General features: G+C 44.4%; 1 protein-coding gene across 8 annotated transcripts in view; it reads left to right on the top strand.

Moving 5' to 3' along the window:
* The window catches only part of BCAS1 (brain enriched myelin associated protein 1), a 76883-nt gene that overhangs the window by 32458 nt on the left and 17920 nt on the right, over positions 1 to 26505 (top strand). For 2 of the 8 annotated variants that reach the window (XM_045574437.1, XM_036418814.2), the window contains exons 5-10: positions 4970 to 5125; positions 6030 to 6074; positions 8705 to 8839; positions 13302 to 13478; positions 19313 to 19354; positions 23469 to 23642. In XM_045574437.1, coding sequence (XP_045430393.1) covers positions 4970 to 5125; positions 6030 to 6074; positions 8705 to 8839; positions 13302 to 13478; positions 19313 to 19354; positions 23469 to 23642 — 729 coding nt within the window. The remainder of the gene's footprint in view (positions 1 to 4969; positions 5126 to 6029; positions 6075 to 8704; positions 8840 to 13301; positions 13479 to 19312; positions 19355 to 23468; positions 23643 to 26505) is intronic. The other 6 variants (XM_045574439.1, XM_036418816.1, XM_045574440.1 and 3 more) reach the window with 5 other exon arrangements.

Genomic DNA, 26505 nt, shown 5'->3' with positions numbered 1-26505 from the left:
CCAAGATCCTACCCTGTTTCCCCGAAAATAAGACAATGTCTTATATTATTTTTTGCTCCCAAAGATGCGCTAGGTCTTATTTTCAGGGGATGTCTTATTTTTCCATGAAGAAGAATACAGTACACATTTATTGTTAAATGAAAATAAAGCTAATTTATTACCTGTATACGGTAAGGTAAATTAATTTTCATTCTGAGACAGAGCCTAGGGGGGCCTTATTTTTGGGGGATGCCTTATATTTCACTCAGAAGGAAACCTGTAAGTAGGTCTTATTTTCGGAGGATGTCTTATTTTCGGGGATACCCAATAGTGAAGGCACAGGCCATATACTGGTGGCCTTCAGCTGGCTCATTTTCCCAACCATGTGAAGCCTGGATTGAGGGAGAGTTTTTAAAATTTGGAATTAGTGGCCCACAGTTTGTGTTCATTGTAATTTTTAATGAAAAATTAGGAAATTATACAATAGTATCCTTGTCTACCGATACCACACCAATAGACAATCAATGTTTGTATTTTTAAATGGATCCTTCTAGGGTTTCTTTGGGCATCCACAAGTAAACACAAGTATAAGTTCTTTCTCCTTTTTATTTGCACAAAAGGTAATATACACTGTTCTATTCCATGTCCTTTCTCAGTGAGCGCTGCTTCCATCTCCATACAGAAAGAACACTGCTTCCTGTAGCTGTACCACTTGCTCACTTGTAACACTTACGTAGTTTTCTGTTGAATGGATGTACCCACTATATGCGACTAGGACTTTATTAATGACATTTGGCTGGTTTCCAAACTTTCGCTATTGCCTCACTGCAAATCTAGTATCTTGTTATTTCACACATGTGTGAATTGAGGTTTAGTATTAACTCTGAGAAGTGAAATTGCTGGTTAAAAGAATATATTACTTAAATTTTGGTTGATAATGTCCAAATGTTATCAGGACTGAATTAACTTACACCCCAGTCAGCATTGTCTGAATGAGTGCTTGTGTCTCACCCAAGCCTCCCAACTGAATGTTTCCAAACACTTGGTTGTTTTCACTTTCAATCTTTCTTTTCATAACTGCTGGATTTTGAGCCAAAGTTACAAAAGCCTTTTCAATCCAAAATTATAAAATGTTTTCTCATGTTTTCTTCTAGCATTTTTATCCCTTTGGATTTTACCCTATTATAGGGTTGAGTAATGACAGCAAGTTACTTTTTTTTCAAGTGGCCACCCTGTTGTCCCTACATCATTTATTAAAAAGTCCTTCTTCACTTCAATAGATTTAAGATGTCAGCTTTATTATACACTAAATTCCCATATGTCTTTGGATAAAATGTATGGTATATGGATGTAGTATATATAGAAGGGAAAAGGAATAGTGATACAGGAAAGTAAAATAGGAAAATCTTTGGTGAGAAAATGATATTTAAGTAAACACCTGAAGGAAGGGAGATGATTGAGGCAATGCAAGGTGGTACTTTAAACAAGCTTTTTGGCCCTGGCCAGATAGCTCATTTGATCATCCACTATGCCAAGGTTGCAGATTCATTCCCCCAGTAAGGGCACATACAGGAATCAACCAATGAATGCTTAAGTAAGTGCAACAACAAAGCAATTTCTCTCTCTCTCTCTCTCTCTCTCTCTCTCTCTCTCTCTCTCTCTCTCTCTCTCTCTCTCTCTTTTTCTACAAATAAAAGAGCTTTTTGCCTCTGAAATCACTTGGGTGTTGAGTCAAACCCCAGCTCCATTCTATGATCAAAGGCAAGTTTGCATCAATTATTAGTCAGTAAACATGAAATTACAAGTACTACGTACTTCATGGGATCATTCTAAGAATTAAATTTGATCGTTTTAACTAGCTTATCATTGAGCCTAACCCATAAAGTTTGGTCATTTTTCTTATTATCATGGATATCTGTCCTTCTCATTATGCATTCCTGAAAAATTTATAGCTGCAAAATATTCCATTGTGTGGTCATAGGTAAATCTCACATGATATTAACACGAGATTTACCTTTGACCACATAATGGAATATTTTGCAGCTATGAATTTTTCTGCTTTATTTACCTGTTCTAGACTTGTTCATGGGTCTTTAGCCTTACTCTTCCAGGACTACCCTATAATGTTTTTTGGTTTTGTTTTTTTGTTTGTTTGTTTGTTTTTGGTATTTATTTGCTTGTTTAATCATTTTAATCATTTTTTTATTTTTACTTACAGTTGACCTACATTATTATATTAGCTTCAGTGTATACCTCTGTGACCAGGCTTCATTACTTATTACCTAACTTAATAAGTGATCACCCCAATAAACCCTTCACTTATCCAGGACCACACCTAGTTATTGGGATATTATTGTACTCTATAATGCTCCTTTAAAACTTTTTAACCTTGAAATTTTTTAAGATTCACATAGTTGGTGTTTGGGCGATGCAGAGCAATTATTGTTTGAAAGCTTTGTGTTGCTGGACTGGCCCTTCCGTTGAGAGAGTAGCTTTTTGAGAGGATTTTTGTTTTGTTTTGTTTTGTTTTGTTTTGTTTTGTTTTGTTTTGTTTTGTGAGTGCCCACTGGTATTTTCAGGTAGCTAGCCTCTTTAATTCCAAGTATGAGGCCAAAAGGAAACCTGGGGATTCACCGCCATGTTGTTCCTCGGGTCCCAGCTGATCTGCTTCTCCTCTCCACCTTTCAGGAATCTTTATGTTTGTTTCCTATCTAATGTCAAAAATTTTCCATTGTGGTGAATAGAAGGATGAGGGAAAGTATGTATTCTCCATCTTCCTGGAAGAAGAATTCTATGTTCTTCTTTATAAGGCAGTTGGAGAAGAAAAACAGTATTTCAAGAAAAGGGCTCAAGTTCAAGCTTAGTTTGAACTTGAAAAATAATAGAACTCTCCCTCAGAAAGAGGCCCCTTTAAGCAAACCACCTCCTTGCACTGAGCGCCTGGTCATCCCTCAGTTGCTGTCCAAGCCCTGAGACATTGCTGTATCAGGGGTCAGCGGGGGAGAGGACTCCGGGGAACACCTTCAGATGAAACTCCCAGGGCAGACAGGAAGGCTGGGGGCTCCCTCTTCCTGAATTCTGTGGAGCTGCACCCCCCTGTCAGAGCTGCTTTCCTCGCTGAAGAAGTACTAAGAATCTCTCCCTTGCTCAAATGAGACCCATCATGGCAAGTCTCCCCTGATAGTAACCTTGTCCATGTGGACCCAACCTGGTCTGTGGAGACCCAACCTGGTCCATGTGAGCCAACCTGGTCGATGTGAACCAACCTGGTCTATGTGAGCCAACCTGGTCCATGTGAGCCAACCTTGTCCATGTGAGCCAACCTGGTCTATGTGAGCCATCCTGGTCTATATGAGCCCACTCTGACTGAGTTCACAGTCCCCCAGGACTTCCCTGCCTGTCCTGGATGTGTTCCATGTATCACCTGCCACCAAACAGCTTTTCAGATTCAAAGTCAGACCTGGTGAAATCTTCCTTTTTGTGTGTGAGTTTATATAAAGTTATAAAATGGGCACACTTTTTGACCCAGAAATTTCACTTCTGGGAATTTACTCAAAGGAAATGTAGATACACATGATTGATTAAAACCACTGTTTATAATATCCTAGATGTAAAACAGTAAGTGTCCATTGATAAGTATATGAGATATCAAATAATGTCACAACCCAACAGTAGAATAGCAGCTGAGACCTGAAGGATGATACAGATGTAAATGTATTGCAATGGAAAGGTGTTTGCACTATTTTACTATGTGTGTGGGGGGGATGGGGGAGGGGGGATGAGTTGATACAGGTAGCACCATCCCATTTATGTAACATTTATTTACATCCATTCACCTATTAAGTAGTCAAATGGTCCATGTGTTCTGAATGCCTGCTGTGGGTCTCCCTGCCCTGGATATTAAAGAAACAGCAGTAATCAAGCCGATGTAACCTGTCTTTGTCAAGCTTCCAATCTAAGGGAATAGGAAGAAAAGGACAGATACTGAGTAAATAAAGGGAAATGTTGTCATAGCTAAGACAGAAAAGGGCAAGGGATACTCTCGGAACAGGGGGGTGGGGGATGGAGATGACTTAGACTTGAAGGATGAATGAAAATCATGCACAGGCAGAGAGGAAGAATGTTCCAGATAGAAAGCCTTGAGGTTGGAACTAGCTTCTGGTATGTTTGAGAAACTCTGAGGTGGCTGGAGAGAGTGGAGTGAAGGAGAGAGTGCCACCCGGAGGCTGGAGATGAGGTCATAGGCCAGACCATGTAAGACCTGGGAGCCTTCACTCCATGGGCCATAGGAAGCCTTTGGAGGGTAGGAAGGAGTGGGAGGCTGGGGTTTGCTGAGTCAGTCGTGGATTGGAGGAGTCCAAGCAGACGGGGGTCGGGGGTGGTCACAGCAGTCATGGGCTGGAGAGATGGCCAGGGCTTGACCCAGGGTCATAGAAGCGGGGATGAGACAGGACAGAGTCAGAATGTACCCTACACCCTGGCTGAGTGAGAGAGAAACTCGGTCCCTATATCACCTTCCCGGCACCAACAAACAACCAGATCCAGACAACACAATTCTTATTTTAAAATATCAGTTCCTTTTTCAGTTGCTATGATTCACCATTGTGTGGATTGTGAGAGCTCAGACATGTCCCTGAGGTCACTGGACTAGGAGACCACAAAGATGGAGGCCATTGGCATCACACACAGCCCCTTTGCAGAATTGGGAGAAAAGGGTTTTTGTTTGGAATGCAACGTGCACGGCTGTGTTTGTTACCCTCCAAACAATGCCCCTCCAACTAGCTTAGCTGCAAATGCTGAATATGTTAGAAAGAGCAGAAGGGGGAGGAAGAATGACTCTCATAAGCTCCTGATTGTTCTGCACACCCGTGGGCAGAGGAAGTATGGCTGGAATTAGGGGGCAAGGGAGAAAAGAGTGTGAAGCAAAAATATTACTTTGAGAGTCCGCATTCAACAAGTTGCAACTGTGAAAAAGCTGTTTTGCTCCTAGGACATAGCTGAAGGCGTAGACAAGGGACAGGAAGTCACACCTGTGAGTTGCTCTCTCCCTCGGGACCCTGAAGAATTGGAGATTGCCAAGGAGGACCCCCAGACAACAGCTATCACTGAGGACAATAATTCCGTCATGAGCTTCTTTAAAACACTGGTAAGTCGTTTCCTTCCTTTCCCCCTCAATTCTATTGCTCAAAGGTTTTGTTATTCTAAGAATAATGCACATTTGCATGTCATTGTTTGAATGATGCAGCTGGGACGCTGGAGAACAGCAGCAAGATGTGTTTTGAAAGGAAACTGTTATAGCAGGCCTTTCGTGAGGGAGACTTCGGAAATGGAAACCATGGGTACCCAAACTCCGTAACGTTGGGCTGTATTGTAGTGGAGCTGTATTGCAATTGGATGGTCATTGATCATGAAAATAACTGGAGAATACTTCCTAAAGTTCTTAACCCATCAGAGCATTTTGACAGGCACATGGCCAATAAAACGATAGAAACCGCTTCTTATCTTGTTCCAGCTCAGTCTACCATTTGAATTGGATGGAGGCAGGGACCCATGTCTCCCATGACTTGCTCATCTTCAACCCTTCAGGGAAGAGCCCATGGCCTGTCACATGCCAGATACTCAGAAAGGAGCTTGTAATGAAGTTGTCATTAAACAGACAGCTCCAAGTGTGTCTGGGCTACTTCCAAAGGTCAAGACTAACTTCAGAGGCAAAACCCAAAAAACACCAAAGGGTAGTTTGTTTGTTTGTTAGATTCGTGGCAGAACCGATGGAAAGTCTTTGGCATTCCATCAGTCAATTGTTTAATGTGGTCAAACTTTTTGATGAATGTATGAGATCTGATGCATTTCGTTATAAAACATTCCATTTTGTTAACTTTTGTATACTAGGTATACCAGAAGCCTGTGTGTTTCTACTCTATTAAAAAAAATTTTTGGTTACATTTTTTTAACTGTAGAGTGAATTAGAATGACCTAAAACTATGTGTCTATGAAGTAAAATCACCCCAAAGAGCTATAAGTTTTAACATTTGATTTCTCAAACTTTTAAGGTGTCATCGAACAAAGCTGAAACAAAGAAGGATCTGGAAGACACGGTAGGTAGTTTGAAGCGTGTTTGTGTTTGGGTTTGTGTGTAGAATTGGATTTGCATTGGTATCTGCTTCTTTGTTTCTTGAATTTTTGTGGGTGGACATACATATTTAGCAATTTAATAGATTGTCTTTTAAATGCTTCATTTATGTTCATGGAATTTTAATAAAAATGTTAATGGGGAGCTTGAAGTACATGCCAATTCTGACTAAATAATGCCACAATAACCCATTTCTTATATAGAAGAAGAGTAGAATACTAATAATTATCTATCATCTTTTCTCTTCATCTGTATGTAGAGAAACCCAGGGAATATAGTCAAAATTAGCTCATGGAAATGAGAACGAAGTGAGACTCAATTTATAGTGGAAGTAAAGGCTGCTATATTTTTGGTCTTTAAAAAATATGTTCCTTCTTTTTCATGTCATTTGGGGGGGAAATAAATCTCGCTGCCAAGGCAATTATTTGATGAAATGAGGTAGTTGCCAGTGGACACGCCCAAGGAGTTAGGTTGCCCTAGAGAGCCGAGATTTTTTTCTCTATCATCCTGAAATTCAGTCAGTTCCCCTCAAAATAAACTTTCTTTGAAGTAACTATTTTCTAGAGATGTTTCCCCTTCACACTTGACAGAACTGATTATCTCTAGTGGATCAGATGGCATAAAGTCCAAGGGCTCCTAAAGAAAGTTTAGCTTGGTGACAGCTCAGTGTCTTGCATCCTCCTTTTAATAACTAAGAGTGTTTTGAAAGACACTACGACCAAATAAATGGTTTGGCCAGCCCGATATATCTGCTGCCCATATCTGAAGGGGCTAAGTTATGAAAAGGATCCTAGAATTTGTCACAGAAGACCTGTGTCTGAGCTCTGGTCCTACAACCCAATTGCTATGTAATTCTAACCTGTTTGAACCCAAATCTCCACATTTGTAAAATGGAGACAGTAAAGATTTGATCTCTCCGGTCCAGGATTGAGTGAAAGTTGCACAATGCCTGGTAAACCATGGAACTCTCTTGAAATGTCGGTAATCCCTATTTCCATAACCACTGTAAGGCAGACAGCACCATGATTACATTTGTCTGGTACTGGCTGATTTCTCTAAAACTTTATTCTTTTATTGAAAAACTAGAGGCCCAGTGCATGAATTCGTGCACAGGTGGGGTCTAGCCAGCCAGGGGTGGGCTCTGGGGGCAGTTGGCCGGCTGGCCCTGCCCATTGGTCGAACTCCCAAATACTTGATTGAGGGGACTGTTTGCATATTAGCCTTTTATTACATAGGACTAGAGTGTGGCCAGTGAGGCTCCATGGTTGAGTGTTGACCTGTACCAGGAGGCCACAGTTCAATTCCCAGTCAGGACATATGCCCAGGTTGTAGGGTCAATCCCCAATAGGGAGCAGGCAGGAGGCAGCAATCAATGATTTTCCTCTCATTGTTGATGGTTCTATCTCTCTCTCTCCCTTCCTTTCTGAAAACAATAAAAACATGCTTTTTTTTAATTAAAGAAAAAATAGATATCTGAGCCATGTACATGTGTTTTTCTATGGAATTATTCATTTTCTGTAAGACAGCCAGTGTCAAGTTCAATGAATGTTTGGGTCCAGTTTCTCTTTTGGTCTGTGTTTTGTATTGTTTGAGGATACATAGCACAATAAGCTATAAAGAGGGGGGTATGTGGGTGTGTTTTGTGGCCTAAGTGACATGATGCTCTCACTCACTTCAGCTGCTCAGATATTAGTCCTCCACCCAGAATGTGGTCCCAACTGAATGTGCCTGGCTGATAAAATCTCACTGTCCTGCCCAGACAGCTGAGGGGTGCCTACTGGTGGAGTCTATTTTCAAAGGAAGGTTTTGTGAATGTAGGTTGTCCTTTACACACACAGACCTCTTTCTACAGCCCTGGTTCTCATACCTGGTCTTTTTGACATGTTTTCTACTGCAGTTCTTGGAATCATACTTTGAAATGTCTATACCCTTTGTCTATCCTTCCATTTGGGAAATTTTTAGCACGCTGTACACTCCACACAAAATCGCCCCCCATTTGTAACTCGAGTAAACAATTCTGAATGGTTGTGGTTGGGCTACTTCAGTTCCAATCACTCACCACTTTGGCTCAGTGGACTGGCTCATACTAGAAACTTGGCTTGGGAGATCTGCCTACCTTGAAGTCAGCTGACATTTTTGTGGGCGATACTGTGTCCCTGAAGTCCCTAACACTAAATTAAAGAAGGTTCATTTGGGAATGAAAGTCGCTTGATTCTAGGACGCAAAAATCGATCAAGTAGGGACTGTATTACCTTTTTAACTTTGTAGATTTTTCATCTACAAAGTTAAATGTATTTTAATGTCCTATAGACACAGTTGGAATGTTCTGTCATTGCCTTTAGCAAATAAAGTTGTGTTCATCTGGGGCACTGAACCAGGTTGCCGAAAACCCATGTGTGCCTGCCATGGACTTTAGCAAATCACCTTTGTGGGTTTTAAAGAGAGAAACAGCCACATGATGCCTTGTGGTTGGGGGATGCAGTTGATATACCAGCAGCGATTTGTCAAAGTGTTTGAATGTACTTAACAAACAATGGAGGGAATGGATTTTGTCTAAAAAGAAAGTTCTAAGCTGTGGCTGCTGTTGCCCAAAAGGCGTGCAAAGCAGAAACTGTCTGTGATGGGCAAGCTGGGCAGAAGACATCCGAGATCCAGGCGAAAGGCGCCAAGAAAAAGCACCTGAATAGCCCCAGGCTAGGACTCTCCTTTAGACGGTTCTTTAGGCATAAGGTCTGTATTTGTTAACGAGGAGGGGGGAAAGGAACTCTGGTCTTCACCACACAACGCACATACCATTCCGCATCCACCCAGCTCCGCTTCAGGGAAGAGAGAGCTTTGGGTGGTTGGAACTTTAAAAGGGGATTCAAGATTCTGTAAATCAAATTTCAGTACAATTGTTTAAAGTCTCCATATTTATAAACATCTCACACTGGTTTCTTCCTAGCGTGGACCAGGGTTCTGAAACTATTCTTCTAACCCAGTGTTTCCCAAATGTTGAAAGTATGCATGCCACCGTCATCACTATTGTCATATACACTATTATTTATTTGATATTTTTATATTGAAGTCAACTCATTTCCTATGGAAAGGCATCTTTAAAAGAAACTTCATGTTACATTTTACATAGGAAATCAGAATCCTCATAAGGAGAAGGTAACTATTAATGTGGCTAATAAAAAAAGAGCTCACATTCTAGTTACCATATTTGTGTTAAGTCCAAATCGAATGCCCTTTAGAGCTTTACTGAAAGGCAGTTAGCCACCAGCAGACCAAGAATGTCCCCCAAAGCTTCTTGGAATAATTCGATGAGAGTTAAAAAAGGAAAAGTATTTTCACTATTTGAGTATCATTTCATGTCATATCTCCTTGCAATGTAAAATCATCTCTGATTCCATCAGTGGAATGCTTTCTACACTTTGGGAAACACTCCTCTAACTTACAGATAACAATTTTATCTTTCTGGGGCCTGTCCCACCCATCGCCTGCATTAACTGAGCTTATACTGAACCCACATGAAAACCCAGGCAGAACCAAACAATGAAGGGCAGAACAAGTTCTAGCTCAGGATCCTTCTGGGTCCTTTGGGAGATTCCACTCTTCTCATGTCTAAGAAGATGCCAGTGCTGGTCTGAAGCCAATCAGTTAGAAGCACCCTTGAATTGGACCAGCAGGTTTGAAAATGTGTCTAAAATATCAATCATTCTGCACTAAGTTGAATGATCTTATTAAAAAATGCCCCCAGCTGGATGTGATAGTCCCAGGATTGTGTATGCAAATAAAAGCTCCATAGAAAGTCTCATGGGTGAATCTATATTTGCATAAATGTGTTAGGAAGCCATTCTTCAATTTTCATACAGGATTTCTTTTGTGCTGTAAAGAGAGAAAGGGGTGATAGAAATTGCAATGGGAGAGGGAACATTAGAAAGCAGGGTGCTGTGTTTGGGAAGAGCTAGTGAAACGTCACAGGCCTCACACAGGGAATCCAGCTGAGCTTCTCTGGAGCCTCGGTGAGCATGGGCCTTGGAAGTGTGAGCTGAGTACCCCCTGCCCCAGACCTGCATTTCCTGAGGACATTCATTTCACACCCAGAATCCCCTCCCCCTGGACCACCCAAGTTCAGTCTTCCTAGGACTTCCCCAAATCCCTGGCCTCCCCTCCTGCCCCTGAGGTGCATGTTGGGTAGGGCGGGATTGGGAAAGGACTGGAAAGGGCAGAGGCAGTCCCTTTCTGGATGCTGTCATTCGCATGCAAGGGCTTTGGGGTTTTGCCTTGAGTTACACTCAGTCTGTTTTCGTGTAAAAGGGGAGTAAGGGGATTCCCAAATATTCTTATTTCTCGTATGCAGCCATTTGGTTGTTCTCCCTGGCTCTTACCTACAGACCTAGGACAGTTTATTTTACTTGATTATCCTGTTGTGTAAAAAGATAGGAAAATAGGGCCATTGAAACTGACAGCCAGATTCTCTCCATAAACCTTGTGGCATGATTACAGGAGGTGTGACTAAAGTCATTCTTCTTGATTTTATTGTTACCTATATCAGAAAAGAAGAAATCCAAGCCCTAGCTGGTTTGGCTCAGTGGGTAGAGCATCATCCCAAGAATGGAAAGGTCATGGGTTTGGTCAAGGGCAAGTTTGCACGCTCCATCCCTGGCCTGGTCAGGGTGCATGCAGGAGGCAACCAATTGATGTGACTCTCTCGCATCAATTTTCTCTCTCTCTGTCTCTCCCCCTCACTTCCACTCTCTCTACAAACCAATGGGAAAATATCCTGGGGTGAGGATTAACAAAACAAAATAAAAGAAATTCAAGGATGAACTACTATCTTCTAGTTTTGCTCTAAATGGATACCAGTTCTGGTTAATGCCTAGGTTCATTTCTCTAAGTCTCAATTTTCATCCTATAAAAAGAATTCTGTAGCCTAAAAAAGTGGAGAGGCCTGGAATTAATATATGGAATAACATTCTTGCTATAAAGAGTAAAAGTGTCAGCTCTCCTTGGATGAATCTGAATCTGCATTGCCTCAGACTGGAACCTTCTCATTTATCCCCAAACACTGGGCGTGACCCCAGGCTCGCAGATGGGCATCGATTTAGAGTGCTTTTGCCACGCCTAGAAGTGCCCCTGTCCCCACTCAGGTTTTCCCAGGGGCAATCATCAATCCTGCTAGCGCCATCACAGTTTGGATGGTAAATCCGTTGCTTGCTACTTACCCTGAGGTGCTGTGGTATCTGTCCAGGTCATGGCTGCCCCGTCATTGTGCTCAGCCCATTCAGCCAAAGCTGTATGAGGGTTCCACACTCACAAATGAAGCCCCCAAGATGCCCATGTTCTAGAATTTCTCCCTCTTCAAAGAGGCACAGAAAACATAGCGTGTGGCTTACATAAATAGTCAAATTGATGTTCTTTGCGAACACCCTATGAAGAGGTGATGTGCTGCGTGGAAAGCCAAAGTTCAGAGTTGAGGCCAGGCTGTGGCCCCTAATTAATGACGGGCTGATCATGTTCCTCAGTTTCCCCATCTGTGAAAATTCGGGCATTGGCTCAAAAGTACCATGAAACTTATTGAATTACCACAGTCCAGTTTTACTGCCGGATTTTTCCCCTTTAGTCAGAGATCTGACATCCGTGGAATTGAAAGGGCTTATGCCGCGAACTCCTGGAGCACAAATCATAAAATGAAGATGCTTAAAAGAGGTCAGGTCAGATGGACCCAGTGTTAAAATTGGTTATGTTGGCCAGACCCATGTGGCTCCATAGATGATGTCAACCAGGAGGTCGTGTTTCAATTCCCGGTCAGAATACATGTCTGGGTTTTGCACTCAGTCCCCAGTGGAGGGCGTGGAGGAGGCAACCGATCAATGATGGTCTCTCATCATTGATGTTTCTATCTCTCTCTTCCTCTCCTTCCTCTCTGAAATCAGTAAAAATATTTTTAAGAGGAAAAAAAATTGCTAATGCCGGTGTTCACTCATGTCAAGATCAATTGAGATTATCTTCCTTCTAACTCTCCCTTTACCCCAAGACTCAGGAGGAGGCAGAACATGAGAGGTCATGGCCCTGTCCCTAAGGAAGTCAGACATCCTGGAATTGAACCTCAGCGTGGCCACCCAGAGTGGGGACAGGAAGAGAGAGTGAGAGAATGGGGAAGGAGGACAGGAAGAGAGGGAGAGAGGAGAGGAAAGAGGGAAGGAAGGAAGGAAGGAAGGAAGGAAGGAAGGAAGGAAGGAAGGAAGGAAGGAAGGAAGGAACAGAGGGAGGGATGGAGGGAAGGAAGGAAGGAAGAAAAGAAGGAAGGAAGGAAGGAAGGAAGGAAGGAAGGAAGAAAAGAAGGAAGGAGGGAAGGAAGGAAGGGACAGAGGGAGGGATGGAGGGAAGGAAGGAAGAAAAGAAGGAAGGAAGGAAGGAAGGAAGGAAGGAAGGGACAGAGGGAGGGATGGAGGGAAGGAAGGAAGGAAGAAAAGAAGGAAGGAAGGAAGGAAGGAAGGAAGGAAGGAAGGAAGGAAGGAAGGAAGGGGAGAGAGAGGGAGGGAAGGAGGGAGGAAGAAAGAAAGGGGAGAGAGAAAATAGGGATAAAATTAATAACATTTGAAGTTTTGAGTCAATTACAATCTATTCAATTATTTCTAATTTAGATATAGAGGCTCCATCTAAAGGTGAAGAAATGGGGTTTTGAGGGCTCTCTTAAGAGCCTTTCACCCCGTCTATTTGTCTCCTACTCATTTATAGCCTGGGTCAGGGATCTCCACAGTGGAGTATAGGAGGAAAATTGAGAACTTCCATTTTAAATTATATTTATTTAACCCTTCTTTAATTTTGAACTGGGGTTAGTAAAACAATGCATCTCTATACGATAAATAGACTGCGTGTTGGAGGTGCATGTTCAAAATGTTTTGACTGATAGGAACATGATCAACATCACCTGAAGACCAACGGCCTGGGTACGCATTAACCTTCTAACAGAGAATGAGCTACTTACATAAACATGATCAATGATGCTTCCATGGTATTTTTGTCCAAAAGGAACGTCTCTTTACTTTTTCCAAGATTTTAACACAAACTCACATTCATAGTAGCGTATTTGGAAAAGCATGAAGAAAATTAACATGCACAACCCCAGCCCATGTTGGTAAAAGAGAGATCTTTCACTTTGGAGATCTGGAAATCATTTTGAATTTTTTTCTAAACTCTATAGGGTGCTGAAAAGTCACCTGCTCGGTCAGCAGACCTGAAGTCAGACAAAGCCACCGTTGTACCCCAGGAGACCCAAGGGGCAGCCAAGAATCCTACACCCACAGAAACGGCAAAGGAGGGTGCCAAGCAGAAGGGGGGCCCCCCCTCTCTGCCTCTGAGCAAACTGTTCTGGAAAAAGGTAAGCGCTGGTCTCAAGATGTGGAGTGTGCATGGGGCCGGGGTGACTTGAGAAATTATTTCCGTTGAGCCAATCAATGAACTCAGCAACATGTGGTGTTTCTTTCTCTTCTCCAAAATGACTCAAGTAGCCATTGAGTAGAAGACTTACTCACTGACTCAGAATGACATGCCTGGCATAGTATAAACATGTGTTTCGTGGGAAAGGAAGGGAAATGAACAAGTAGAATATTTCATTCTTGGAATTACTCCAGTTCATGACTGAGGGCTGTGGTATTTCATGATTTCATTGTCTTTTGAAAATCACTCATTATCCCCCTGGCTTCCTCTGAGTGCTCTCTCCCCGGCGAGAGAGCTGGGCTCTGTTTGCACTGCCAGATATAATCAGACTCTAGAAGCACCAGGTTTCATGATTCTTAGGAAAAGCCAAGGTGTCCGCCAGTTTCCACCAGGGCAAGTACACAATGTGCTCTGTGATGGGAAAACGTAAACCAGGGTCTGATTCTTTCCTCTCTAGAACTGAGGAGCTGGAGCCGTCCGAGGAGATGGTTGGGTGGGGCTGAGTCATTCTGAGAGCTATTGCTTGGTCGTCACTGCGAGTCCGCCCCAGCAGCCATGCATGTTCCCAAGTCTCGCCTGTTTCCAATGTGGCCAAATGATGAGCAAGACGTGGTGGGTGAGGTGGGCGATGGGTGTGATCTCTAGAGCTGGGGAAATCTAATTTAGTAATTCCATAAAAACCCATGCCACCTGGCACCCACGGCCAGGCAGGCGATGAACCAGGCGCTGCTGGGGAGTGAGTTTGTTCTCTCGTCTAGAATCCTGAGTTTCTTCTGGATTTCTGAATGTCCTCGCGGGTGTTTTTCTGTCCTGAGGAATTCTTCCGTCCAGATCCTGCCCAGAAACAAACTCCGACACAAAGTGAAAACATTGGGTGATGTCATTTGGTGTCCAGTTCAAACCCTCTTCCCTCACCAACCACCAATCGCTTATTTTTAAAATTATTTTATCAGCAATATAGTGTAGGAGACAATTTCTAGTGAGTGACATCACATAGGGGTGGCAGGGCACTGAGTTTGGTGGCCCATATTCAAACAGTTTTATTTTTATTTAAATACTAGAGGTCTGAAGCATGAAGATTCATGCAAGAATGGGCCTTCCTTCCTCTGGCTGCCAGCATCACCTGTGCTCTGGCCTAAGCAGCCTTTCTGCTCTGGTCCAGAGACACCTTTCCATTCTGGCCCAGAGCCACCTTCTCATGCTGCCCGGAGAAGCTGAGGTTTCGAGGAATGCCTGCTTCATCACCATGCAAGTTAACCCACCATCTTTGTTGGGTTAATTTGCATACTTACTCCTGATTGGCTGGTAGTTGTTGTGAAGGTGCAATCACTTAGCATGTTACTCTTTTATTAGGTAGATATATACATTTAAAGTGTATTAGGAAAAACAGTACTGACACATTGAACTTGGTTTAACATATATTTTGTTTAAGGTAAGAGAGAGGTTTCAAAGCAGCCCAATTGCAAGGAAAGTGCAGCATAAACCATGGTACTGACAGTAAGTAAATAAAGGTACATTGGGTCCTTTAAGAAGCAGACCCCAAGACAGAATTGATGTGCTAGAGGAGAATGAGAATGAAGGGTAACGGGGAGTGGCAGGAGGAGGCAGGGAGCCTGCCCACCCGTGAGAACCGGTCACCTGTGACCTGTGGCTGAGGGAGGGAATGGAGGGGAGAAGGTCCCTCAACCTGAGGGTGGACTGAGCTAGAGGGGATTCCCAGCACAGACACTGGGCATTCTGGGGCCACACATTGGGCAGAAATGACCCAGCACCCCAGTGCTCAGACCTGGGCTGAGAGTAGCCAGGGAGAGCTGGCCTGGGCATCAAGGATGCTGAAGTTATGACAGTTGGAGGCGGGGAAATCTGAATGTCACTCCCCCGTGACTGCCACCTGATGGCACATACAACAGGCAAAAACCGCATAGGAGGCCGGGAAGTATCAGATGTTTGAGGACCCCTACGTAAGGGTTAAAAGTCTAGTGTCAAACAGATCTGACTTTGAGTCCCAGTATGCCTGGTTGAGCCTCAGTCTCCTAAGCTGTAAAATGCAAACAATAAGAGCACCTACATCATGGAAAGGAAGCCAGGGTGGTGTGGAGTCATTCCGGTAAAACCCTAACAGGTGCCCAACACAGAAGTGATTTCCTGGCCTCCGCTCAGGAGGGGTGAGCACTACCCACATCCACTTCTCGGCCTTCTGGGCCACCCGGTTTGTGGAGGCCTCTAAGCCAACAAGCTTCAGCGCTTCATCCTTTCTTCCCTTGGTGACGTATCAGAGGCATGCTGGTTTTCCTTTGAAATTCAAGCTTTTCCCTTGGAGATAAAAGGGGGGTACTTGGCATTTATCTCCCTAATAACAGAATTTCATTTATTTATGTTTCCCTCTTTTTCCCCCAACATTATCTGGCTTTACTTCTTTAGTAGATTATAAAATTTACTAAAACTAATCCCCTGTATGGTAAATCTTGTCTTTCCTTCTTTCACCTGGTCAGAAAGAACAGCGCCCTCTGGAGGTAAAATCGGGAGCGTACTTTTAATTGGTTTCTTTCATCAGTGCTGACTTTTTTTGTGCTAAATACTTTGTGCCAAGTAATCAGCATTGAAAAGTCAGCAGTGAGTTTATTTTGTTCATTAGATTCTAGTGTAAGTGAAATCATATGAGTCTTGTCTTTCTCTAAAAAACAAAATGGAAACAGACTCATAGATATGGAAAATAGTACTGCAGCTGTCAGAGGGGAGGGGGAGGGGGCTGGATGAAAAAGTGACAGGATTAAGAAAAAACAAAACAAAAGCCTCACAGTCAGACAACCTTATGGGATTAGCAGATGGAAAGGGGATGGGGGAGGCAGAAGAGGGTAGAAGGAGGACAAGTGGTGATGGGCGTTGGTAGTGAACACACAACACAGTATACTGATGGCATGTTGTAGAGTTGTACCCCTGAAACCTAATTTTATTAACCAGTGTCACCCCAATAGATTCAGTCAATCAATCCATCAATAAGAAAAGGCAACAGTGGGGAGATGGCCGACCTCCTGTAGTTTACAGTCTCACGGGAGCGTCTGTTCTAATTGGAAATAAAATTGAGACCTTTGTTTTCTTTAAGTTAAAACAAGTTTACAGTAATACTTTCCATGTTCCTCCATGCTGTCTCAAAGGGTAAGAGATCCTTCTTTTTTACTGCTGCATAGTGCTCTGAGAGAAATAAGCCAGGCAGAGAAAGACACATATTGCACGATCTCATTCATATGTGGAATCTAATTAACAAAACAAACTGATAAACAAAAAGAAAAAAAAAACTGATGAGACTCAGAGATGTAGAAGCATGGAACAGATTGTCAAATCTCAGAGGGAAGGTGGGGATAGTGGGTGGGTAAGGAGAGATTAACCGATGAACCTGTCTGCATATATGCAAAACCCAGGGCCACAGACCACAGGTGGTGAAGGCCTGGGGTGAGAGGGTGTGGCAGGCTAGCAGGGATCAGTTGGGGAAAAGGGGATGTATGTATGTAATACTTTAAACAATAAAGATTAAAAATTAATTAATTAATTAAAATGTTTTAGTTGTACAATCATTCTTGTAAAAATGTTATAAAGTGCTAAGAAGCGCTAGAAAATTCTGGTGTTTCGAGCCACAAACTCGCCGTGCAAGCTGGTCCAGACGTGGGCTCTGAGCAGGTGTCTCTGACGTGTGACCAACACCGAAGGGGCAGGAGCCCGGCTGTTCACTTACCCAATTACCCCAACTGGCTATTTGAGCCCCTGCTGGCATAAAGGCGACACGCACGGGCCAGTGTGGAAATGGACAGAAATGTGCAAAGGGTGACCAGTCACAGGGCCTGGAGTTACCTCCTCTTCCCGACCCCCCCCCTCAGTGACACTGGAGGAAAATCTCCCCTTGCTACGGGCAGGCACCTCTCTCTGCGCCACCGTGCCCACCTTCCTTTCAACAAGACTTTAAGTAATCAGAACTTAATTCGAGTTTGTGAAATGTCAGAAAGATCTGGAAGTCTGAAACCAGGACAACGATCACAGGAGCATCATGTCCCAAAGCAGCTCCTGCTTCTCACCATCATCTTCACTGGGTTCCCAGTCCCGTCTGGAACACCGCCAGCGACAAGGGCCAGGACTTCCCAGACATGGAATCCAGCGGGGCCGGGAAGGAGGTTGAAGAACTGAAAGCTGCTATTCAGAAACGGTGGGAGGACTGTCTCCCCCTAACGTGGCAGGCAGTATATTGCCTCTTGAAACTTTGGCAGGTCAAGTTTGAGGCCGTCTGGCTTTCAAAATATTGCTTAATTCCTCACCTGTTCATCATATTAAGTAGCATGCAACTGGTCTCAAGGGGAAAGGGTATAATTCCAAGAAGCTACACTTCTGAATGGCCTAGGGCTTCTTGACAATCAGAAGCTTCCAGAAAACCCACAACTTTTTCAGGGGCATGTCTGTGCTCAGGTAAATGTCAGTATGAGAAGGAGATAAATACAAATAAATGATCCACTCTGAAGTCTAGAGAGAAAGAAGTCTGTAATGGGGAAAGACACACAGACACCCACCACCACCACCAAAAAAAATAATAATAATAAAATAAAATAAAAGTGTTTCTGATCCTGGCAGGAGGAAATCTTGTCCCAAGAACCATCGCCACCATTTTTTAGCTGTGCCACCTGGGACAAGTGATTGCCCCTCTCTGTGCCTCCATTTCCTGCTGAGTAACTGAGGATGCCTATTCTTACAGCTCCGGGCCACAGTAGGTGAGAGAACATATACAAAGCGCCAAGTGCAAAAGATGGATTTGTAAATGTCAGTTCCCGTCTTCCCTTCCTCTGGATGTTTTAAAGGTAAAAAGAAAGGCAGGACTTGGCACTAAGTAGAGATGGGGAAGAGTTCTTAACCTGAATCCAAGAGAAGAGATGTGAGCGTGTATGGACAGCCGGAAACAATGTGCAAAACATGTTCTTCATGCTTCCTTCTCGGGGAAGACAGCCCAGATCTGTCCAGTGAGCCTGGACTGAAGTGGTCTGTAAACCATTGCCCGAAAAAGTTTAGGGACAGCTGCAGGAAAGATGCAAAGGTGAGCTCCACAGCTGGCGCTTGGCAGACTGACAGAATGATTGTGGCATCGGCTTTGGGTAGAATTGGGATACCTCTCTCCTGTCTGGGGCAGGACAGGGAGTAACAGTGTTTGAACTTGGATGTGTTGGACTCCAGGCCTCTGACCTTCCACTGAAATGTTTTACCAGAATGAGGCTTTGACATGGTGAATGTGGCCCCTGTTGAGGGCTGACGTAAGCAGCTTCTAGCTCTGGCCACTGTGCAATGGTGGGAACAAGGCTGAGGGCCTGCTGGTTACCCAGCGCCTGCTGCTTTCCGAGGACCACGGGAGGACTTTCTCTGGTCCTGCTACCAGAATTCCCCTGATCATCACTTGTTTTTCCCTAGCAGTGCCCGTATATTGCAAGACAGAACTTATTTCTCCCTTTCCATCAGTTACCAGGAAATGTCAAGAAAAACGTATTCCAGACAAGACTGTGGCTGGTGCTTTCTATACCAATCCCTCTCCTGGCTGCATCTGGCTGTTCGCTTTCCCTTTGTTGCATTTTTAAAAAACATAACGTATATGATTTTGCTATACTGCTTACATTTGTGTAGGCTCCTTCTAGTTCTTTCTGGAACAAGGCACACATAAAGCATCGTCCTCGAGTTGCACCCGAAGGCTGTCAGCCCTGGTGTCTGTAACATTCTGACTCTTGCTTTTGTTTTTTTTCTCCCCTTCAGTCAGTTAAAGAGGATTCCATCCCCACAGGTGCAGAGGAGAATGTAAGTGACGCATGATGCCACAGACTTATTCCATTCTCATCTGCATGTTGGATCATGGGCCTTCATCTCCCAGGTTGTGTTCCTGCATGCTCCCAGGGCTGTTCACCTGCCATGGACTCTTTCACCCTCTCACGGGATCCGGGACTTCTGGGGAATAACTTGGGTGAACATTTGTAATGCCCGTTGAATCAGTGCCAACTAAATGCAAAATCAGAGCACACTTTTATCATTTGTTATCCTTTGGGGGCTGAAAGAGTCTAATAACTGTGAGAACATCTTTATATTTCCTTCTGGGACAAGGTTACCCCCCTCTGTTCCATTCTGCTCTTGTTGCTTCTTTCACGTTCATTTGCATGACAACCCAGATTCTCTACTGACAATGGGTGGGCGGTACCTGGAAGGGCAGTTGCCCCAGGCATGAGAGCCTCTTGCTGCAATAGATGCTGAGATTGTTGGTCTCTGGTGGGAGAGCCAACTTCATGAGACTTAGGTGGAGCCCCACTGTCTGTTTGACCTTGATCTTCAGAGCGATGGTCAAAGTTTTCAAGACTGTGCACTCATGTCTGAAGGAGCTGGCTTCACATGAGATGCCACGAAAATGTATCTTTCCAAAACATCTTCCTGGGAATGAATGAATGGGCCTCGTGCTCTGAGAGTGGCAGTCCCTGGAAACTTTTATGGGTAGGATTGGGTGAGGTCACTGCCCCTCAACTTAGAAACCGAGCACTATCGTTTTGCCAGAGAAAAATATACTCCGCTCTTCTGGGTGTCTCTGTGTACTTGCCACGGATAGGGGGTGTATTTTCCTTTTCATTTAGTTGCTGGAACTGAACAGTGAATCAGACAGTTCATTACTTATCTAAGGCAATTTCTCTTTCTCCACCTGTCTTCCCATGACCTTAGACAAGGTTGGCAATTCTACACCCCCAAAGCATTTGATCATGTTTAGTCTAAACTAGGGGTGTCGAACTCAATCAGAGAAGGGGCCAAAATCTAAAATCCAGCCTAAATCGCGGGCCGAATGGTTTACTGAACAGTCATAAACTGTCATTGTGATGGAAATGCAGCGGAGTGCAGTGATGACAGCGCAGTGTGGGCCACATTGCAAGGCCTGGCGGGACGGATTTGGCCCACGGGCCTTGTGTTTGACACATGTGGTCTAAACCAATAATTCCACGTTCTTCCCCAGTGATTAGTGTAGTTATCAACTTTTGGCCAATGAAATGTCTCCTGAGGTAGGGGGTTAAAGTACAGTTCATGGGAGCAAAGACGTTTGCTGTGATCTTCCTTCCTTCTTAGGACCTGGGTAGAGGATGCGATGCTGGACCTGTGGCAGCTACTTTATATCCACGAGGTAGCAAATAAAAGGATGGAAAGCCAGCATGCCAAGGATGTGAGGGCCAAAGGGTAGAAAGAGCTCAGGTTCTTAGAGAAATTGTGGAGCCGCTAAACCACATGTGTCAAACACAAGGCCCGCGGGCCAAATCCGTCCCGCCAGGCCTTGCAATGTGGCCCGCACCGCGCTGTCATCACTGCACTCCGCTGCGTTTCCATCACAATGACAGTTTATGACTGTTCAGTAAACCATTCGGCCCGCGATTTAGGCTGGATTTTAGATTTTGGCCCCTTCTCTGATTGAGTTCGACACCCCTACGCTAAACCAATCCCAGAACTTCTGGCTTTCAGACATTTTGTTCCATAGCATTATTGGTTAAGTCGCTATTAGATATTCCGTTACTGGTAGACAACTTCATCCTCCCCGAAATGGCTCCTGACCTGTGGTGTGACTTTGGCCAAGTCATTCAGTCCTTCTGCTTCTTCCCATCGGTAGAGATAACACTGTGCGCTGAGCTGTCTCTGAAACTGCTTACCGAGGCCTGTATTAAACCGCCTTGCATAGTGACAGGCGCAGGAACAGGTAGTTATTAACATCATCTCTAAACGGTGCATGTGTGTGTGTGGGGGGGGGGGGGGGGGGGGGTAGGGGTGATTCCAGGGACCCCATGCCCGTGGGGTAAACATCTCTCATAGCAGCACATGCAGCAGCAGGAGTATGAACTGAGTGTATCACACACCAGGCTCTGTTCTAAGCACTTTGCCTGCTTTGCCTGGTTTGATTCTGAAAACAGCCTTCTGATGTATATGCTGTTCCCTTGGAAAGGTGAGCAAATGCTGGCACAGAGATGCTGAGGGGGGACTTGGCATGTGCTAGCTGCTGTGAGGGGCAGCGTCAGTCTTAGAGCAGGCAGGCTGGTGCCGGCGGCTGCACTCAGTCTGCTGGCTGCAGGCTGACCCCAGGCTCCTGTTGCTGATGCTTGTTTTCAGAAATGCAATTGAAAAATCCGGCCTCCATGTGGGAGTCCACACCACCCCGGACTGCCAGTCCAGTCTCTCCTTTGGCTCCAGACTGAACTGGCTTCCTAAAGCCAAACAGAGTCCCAGGCCCTCACACACGTGTTTCCTTTGGTTGGTTCCGTGCTCTATGCTTCGAATCCCTGTAGATGGGGCCACCTGCCTTTTGTTCACGGTAGTCCCCACCCTCCTTTTTGTCTTCGGTCTGGTCAGTCCGTGCTGAGGTCATCTGCTGAATGCCAGCATCTTGGCTCCTGGGACTTCGGAGTTTGTAACTCTCCAACTGAGATCTTTGTTTACAAAGCGAAGATGCTGGAAGTTGTGCCGATATTTTAAGAAAGAAAAGGTGGGGTAAAGAGCTGAGATTTAACTGCCTCATTTCAGGGTGTTCCTGCATGCTGATTTGTTGGTGGGTAGACAACTTCCTGCTTTCGTGGACAATACTGTGATAGGTGCCCAGTTTCACCATTTGGGTCATTTGCAAATCCTGAAGGACAGGAGAAGGTTCCCCACACACATGCTCTGCTTTTGGAAGTACGTTCCCCCCGCCTCCCTGACAGTGAGCACAAGACAGGAAGCTGGGTTCTGGCACCAGGAAACCAAACACTGCTTCCCTCCAAGGCAGGAACAGCAACCGCATGTCAGGCGCCAGAGAGTCAAGATTTTAGACCTCACAGGCCACACACAGTGTCTGACGGACACGCTCTATCATTTAAAAAAGTGTTTACAACCTTTAAAAATGTGAGCCATCCTTAGTTTGGAGACCCTACCTCAATGGACTCGGGTGGATCTGGTAATGGTTTGCCAATCCTGCCTGAGGGAACCAACAAGCAAAGTTATAAATCCTCAGTTAACTTGGGTCCTGTTGCAGGAGCCAAAGCCAATGCCAAAACTGCCCCAGGTATGACCAGGAACCCGCACAAAGGCAGGGCGGCCATGCACAAGGACACGTGTGGGATCAGAGACAGGTGAGCCTGACTCCCAGCTGTGCACCAGAGCTGGCCAGCGTCCCCACAGGCAGGTGACCTGGACTCCCAGCTGTGCACCAGGGCTGGCCAGCATCCCCACAGGCAGGTGACCTGGACTCCCAGCTGTGCACCAGGGCTGGCCAGCATCCCCACAGACTATCAGGGGACCCTGAGCTCACTAGGCACCTTGCTGGGGGCCATAAGCAACTTCGCCAAGTTCATTTCTCTTCTGAAAGTATGAACTGAGCTAAGCAGCAATGGCAAATGACAGTCTGGGGTGGAGAAGGAAATGAGTTAACGAGGACGTGGAGTCTGGTGATGGAGGGGCTTTCACATGACCCTTTCCACACAGAGGACAGCTTCTCCCGGGGTGCTAGAATGTGGGCTGGAAGGAGTCAAGGTCACGGTCTCTAAAGCTGAACTCTTAGGGGAATGATCCCCCTGATATTTACACAGGCAGGCACACTTTACCTGATGGCACACCAGAGGTGGACCTTCTGGAAGGGAAGGGATCTGGAGCATGTTTTGAGGGGCAGTCCCCAAATGGTACTTCCTGTCTAAGCCTGTACCTTCCTGGGGCTGGGTTTTGGCCCCCCCACCCCCACCCCACCCCAGCCGTCTGTTTGGCAGCTGTGGTGAGCGCACCTTGTGAACCTGAGTGTTCCCTCTTGAAATGGTCATAGATTCTAACCTGTAGCCACCGGGCGGATGAAGGACAACCAGGACCCTGCTTTATCAAACATGGCTGGGGCAATGTTTTCTCTACTGTCTTATGACATGGCAAAATAATCCAGGTGGTGTGCGAATCACCGGTAGAGGTTAGAAGGTCCCAGGAAGTAGACTCCGCCTTACAAACAGTGGATCTCAATGATGAGGCGGAGGCCACCCCTGCACCCGCAGAAGGAAAACTCAAAAGAGAAGAACGCAAGCCACCGGCAAACTCCCTGATGGCGTTCCTCAGACAAATGGTAAGCCACTCGCTCCCGGTGCAGGCAAACCCGAACACCTTGCGCAGCCTCCGAGGCTAAAGACACATGTGCACATGCATGAGAAAGAATTGCAGGCGGGGTGGAGGGCATGTGAATTATGCGGTGAGAAAATTCCCTTGTATGCTTCAGATTCAATCATAGAGGAAGTCTGTTTATTGCTAATATTTCATAACCTTTCGTTTACCTCTACTAACCCCCCCCCTTTTTTTTAAATATGTTTTTTACTGATTTCAGAGAGAGGAAGGGAGAGGGAGAGAGAAACATTGATGCGAGAATATCCAACGGTTGCCTCCTGCACGCCCCTCACCAGGGGTTGTGCCCCAACAGGGAATCAAACCGGTGCCCTCTCGGTACAGAGGATGATGCTCAACCAACTGAGCCACACCAGCCAGGACTCTACTAACTCCTTTCTTAATAAAGAAAGAGCTGTCCTTGGGTCCTGAGTTTTAGCAGACAACAGTATCCACCTAGAAGTTAATATTATTGTTTACTTTTATTTATTTGTGAAGGTTCTACCTATTTATGGAAAGACACTGCTTTTCTTATTATGGGAATTATATCTGGTTTGCTTTGAAAACACATTTATGACACAAAGAACATGGGCATTTTTAAAGGATTAAGTAATGAATAGTCGAAATTACATACTGATGTTGGAAAAATTCTGAAGGTGACATAAACTTGGATGAAGCTGACTTGTAGATATTCAAATAAGGAAATGAGAACATAATTTTCTAAGAATGAATATGTATAACTTAGTTGGTAAACTCGCCATGCTCTTTATTATATAGAATTGAAAGAATTCAGGCATACAGCATCATCCACATTAAATATCTAAAGATCCAAGAACTTAAATAATAATAATGAACTAACACCCAAATCACTAGGAAGACGAAAGACAAAAATGCATGTAAAAGATCATTGGTTTAATTCTCTTTTAATGAAAAATAAGAATTTCATTATCGTGTGTCTTCATGTTCATGAGTATTTGGGAATTTAATCCTTTAAGAAAGCAACTCTAATTTCACAGGCCCAACCTGTTAATGAATTCTTTCTAGTCCTCAAAGCAAAACAACACAACACCCTTGCCAGTGGGAGTGAGGCATATGAGAAATAACTCTTAGAAATTGTTGGCAGGAACTCTTCTCTCGTTGCTGGTTTCTCACGGAGAAGCTGCGTAGGGGTAGGTGTGGGCAGCTTATATAGCGGGAACCCCATCCATATTCCTGGCCATTTACCCTGCAATTTGGCACTGAAAATGCGGATCAAGATTGGAGATGTTTAAACCAATTTGTACACAATGTCAGGAAAGAAAAGAACATTTGATCCGTTTCTGGAAACCCATCTGCATTACAAATGGGGTCCCCATATAGCTTGTCAGAGCCTTGAGTGTGATCCAGCTTGCCCATGTCTGAATGGAATTGAGAGATAACATGTATGTCAAACAGAATGACTTTCTCTTCCAAATAACCAACATGCTAAACTTATTTACTTAAAAGAGAGGAAAACACAAGAGACCCAAATGAAGCATGGGAGATGTGTAAACCATCCATTCAAAACAAATCCTTAAATTCTAATGAGTCCCACATTACTTAAATTCATCCTCCAGAGCTATCCATTGCTTGGTGATATTTTCTAGCAGTAGGAACTGGGTAATCTGAACTGTTAGGGAAAAAAAGTCCTTTAGAATTGATTTTCCATAGGATAGGGATAGAGGTAGGAGACTTTTATTTTCTGAAGCAGACTTCAGGGAATTCATAGTGTCAGATCTCACAATGTCCATTGTTTTTAATATCTGTTGCCCAATAAAAGGGTGGTGCCTGGGAGTTTAAACATTATTTCTTTGAATGTATAAATGCCAAAGCTTCCATGACTGTTGGTATTTCCCCTAAAATTCTAGTTGTCTTACATTCTGTTTTATTTTCATTATATTACTACTAGAGGCCCAATGCACAAAATTTGTGCAAGGGGTTCGGCCCTCACAGCCTGGCTTCATCCAGAAGGTCTTTTGGTTGTCCAGTCTAATTAGCATATTATTATTATAGAGTAGAGGCCCAGTGCACGAATTCATGCAAGGGTGGAGTCCCTCAGCCTGGCCAGCTATCAGGGCCAATCGGGACTGTCTTGCCTAGGATGGAGGGAGGGACTATGGGAAGTTGGACGGCCATTGGAGGTTGGGAGCACACTGACCACCAAGGACAGCTCCTGTGTTGAGCATCTTCCCCCTGGTGGTGAGCGCATGTCATAGCAACCAGTTGACTGGTAAATTTAGTCGACCAGTCGTACGGGTCACTTAGGCTTTTATGTAGAGAGAGTGTGATTAATTCAGATCCACAAAAGACGGATTTTCTAGTTTACCACAATCCCCACTACTTCCTATTGTCACATCCAGCCCAGCTCACTCATTTATGTCGCTGGCCCTATCTCTGTAGGCATTTGAGTTAGAAGCCCCTGTTACAGAGCCACATTATCTTTTATAACAACTTCATTGAGTCTCATTGTCTGGGTTTATTAGACTCTGATTCACCCTTGCTCTATTGATGGACAATTGGTTTGTTTCCAGTTGTTGCATTTCATTCATTCACTTATTGAACAAATAATTATTGAGCACCCACTTTACTCAAGCACAAGGGATACAGCCGTGAGCATCAGTAGACATGGTTCTTGTCCTCGTGGAGAAGAAAGCTGAGGAAAACAAGCATTTATTTTTCTCTCTCTGCCATATGCATTCAGAGAGCAGGAACCATGTGTCTTACATGAACACCCTGCCCCACTGCTTTTATACATCTGTGATAATATGCCCTTAGTGTAGCCTCCTGGGAGTCAGCTATGGCAATTATTTTGA

Source organism: Pipistrellus kuhlii, unplaced genomic scaffold, assembly GCF_014108245.1.
Source record: "Pipistrellus kuhlii isolate mPipKuh1 unplaced genomic scaffold, mPipKuh1.p scaffold_m20_p_6, whole genome shotgun sequence".
NCBI classification, from domain to species: domain Eukaryota; kingdom Metazoa; phylum Chordata; class Mammalia; order Chiroptera; family Vespertilionidae; genus Pipistrellus; species Pipistrellus kuhlii.
This window is presented reverse-complemented; position numbering and strand designations above follow the sequence as displayed.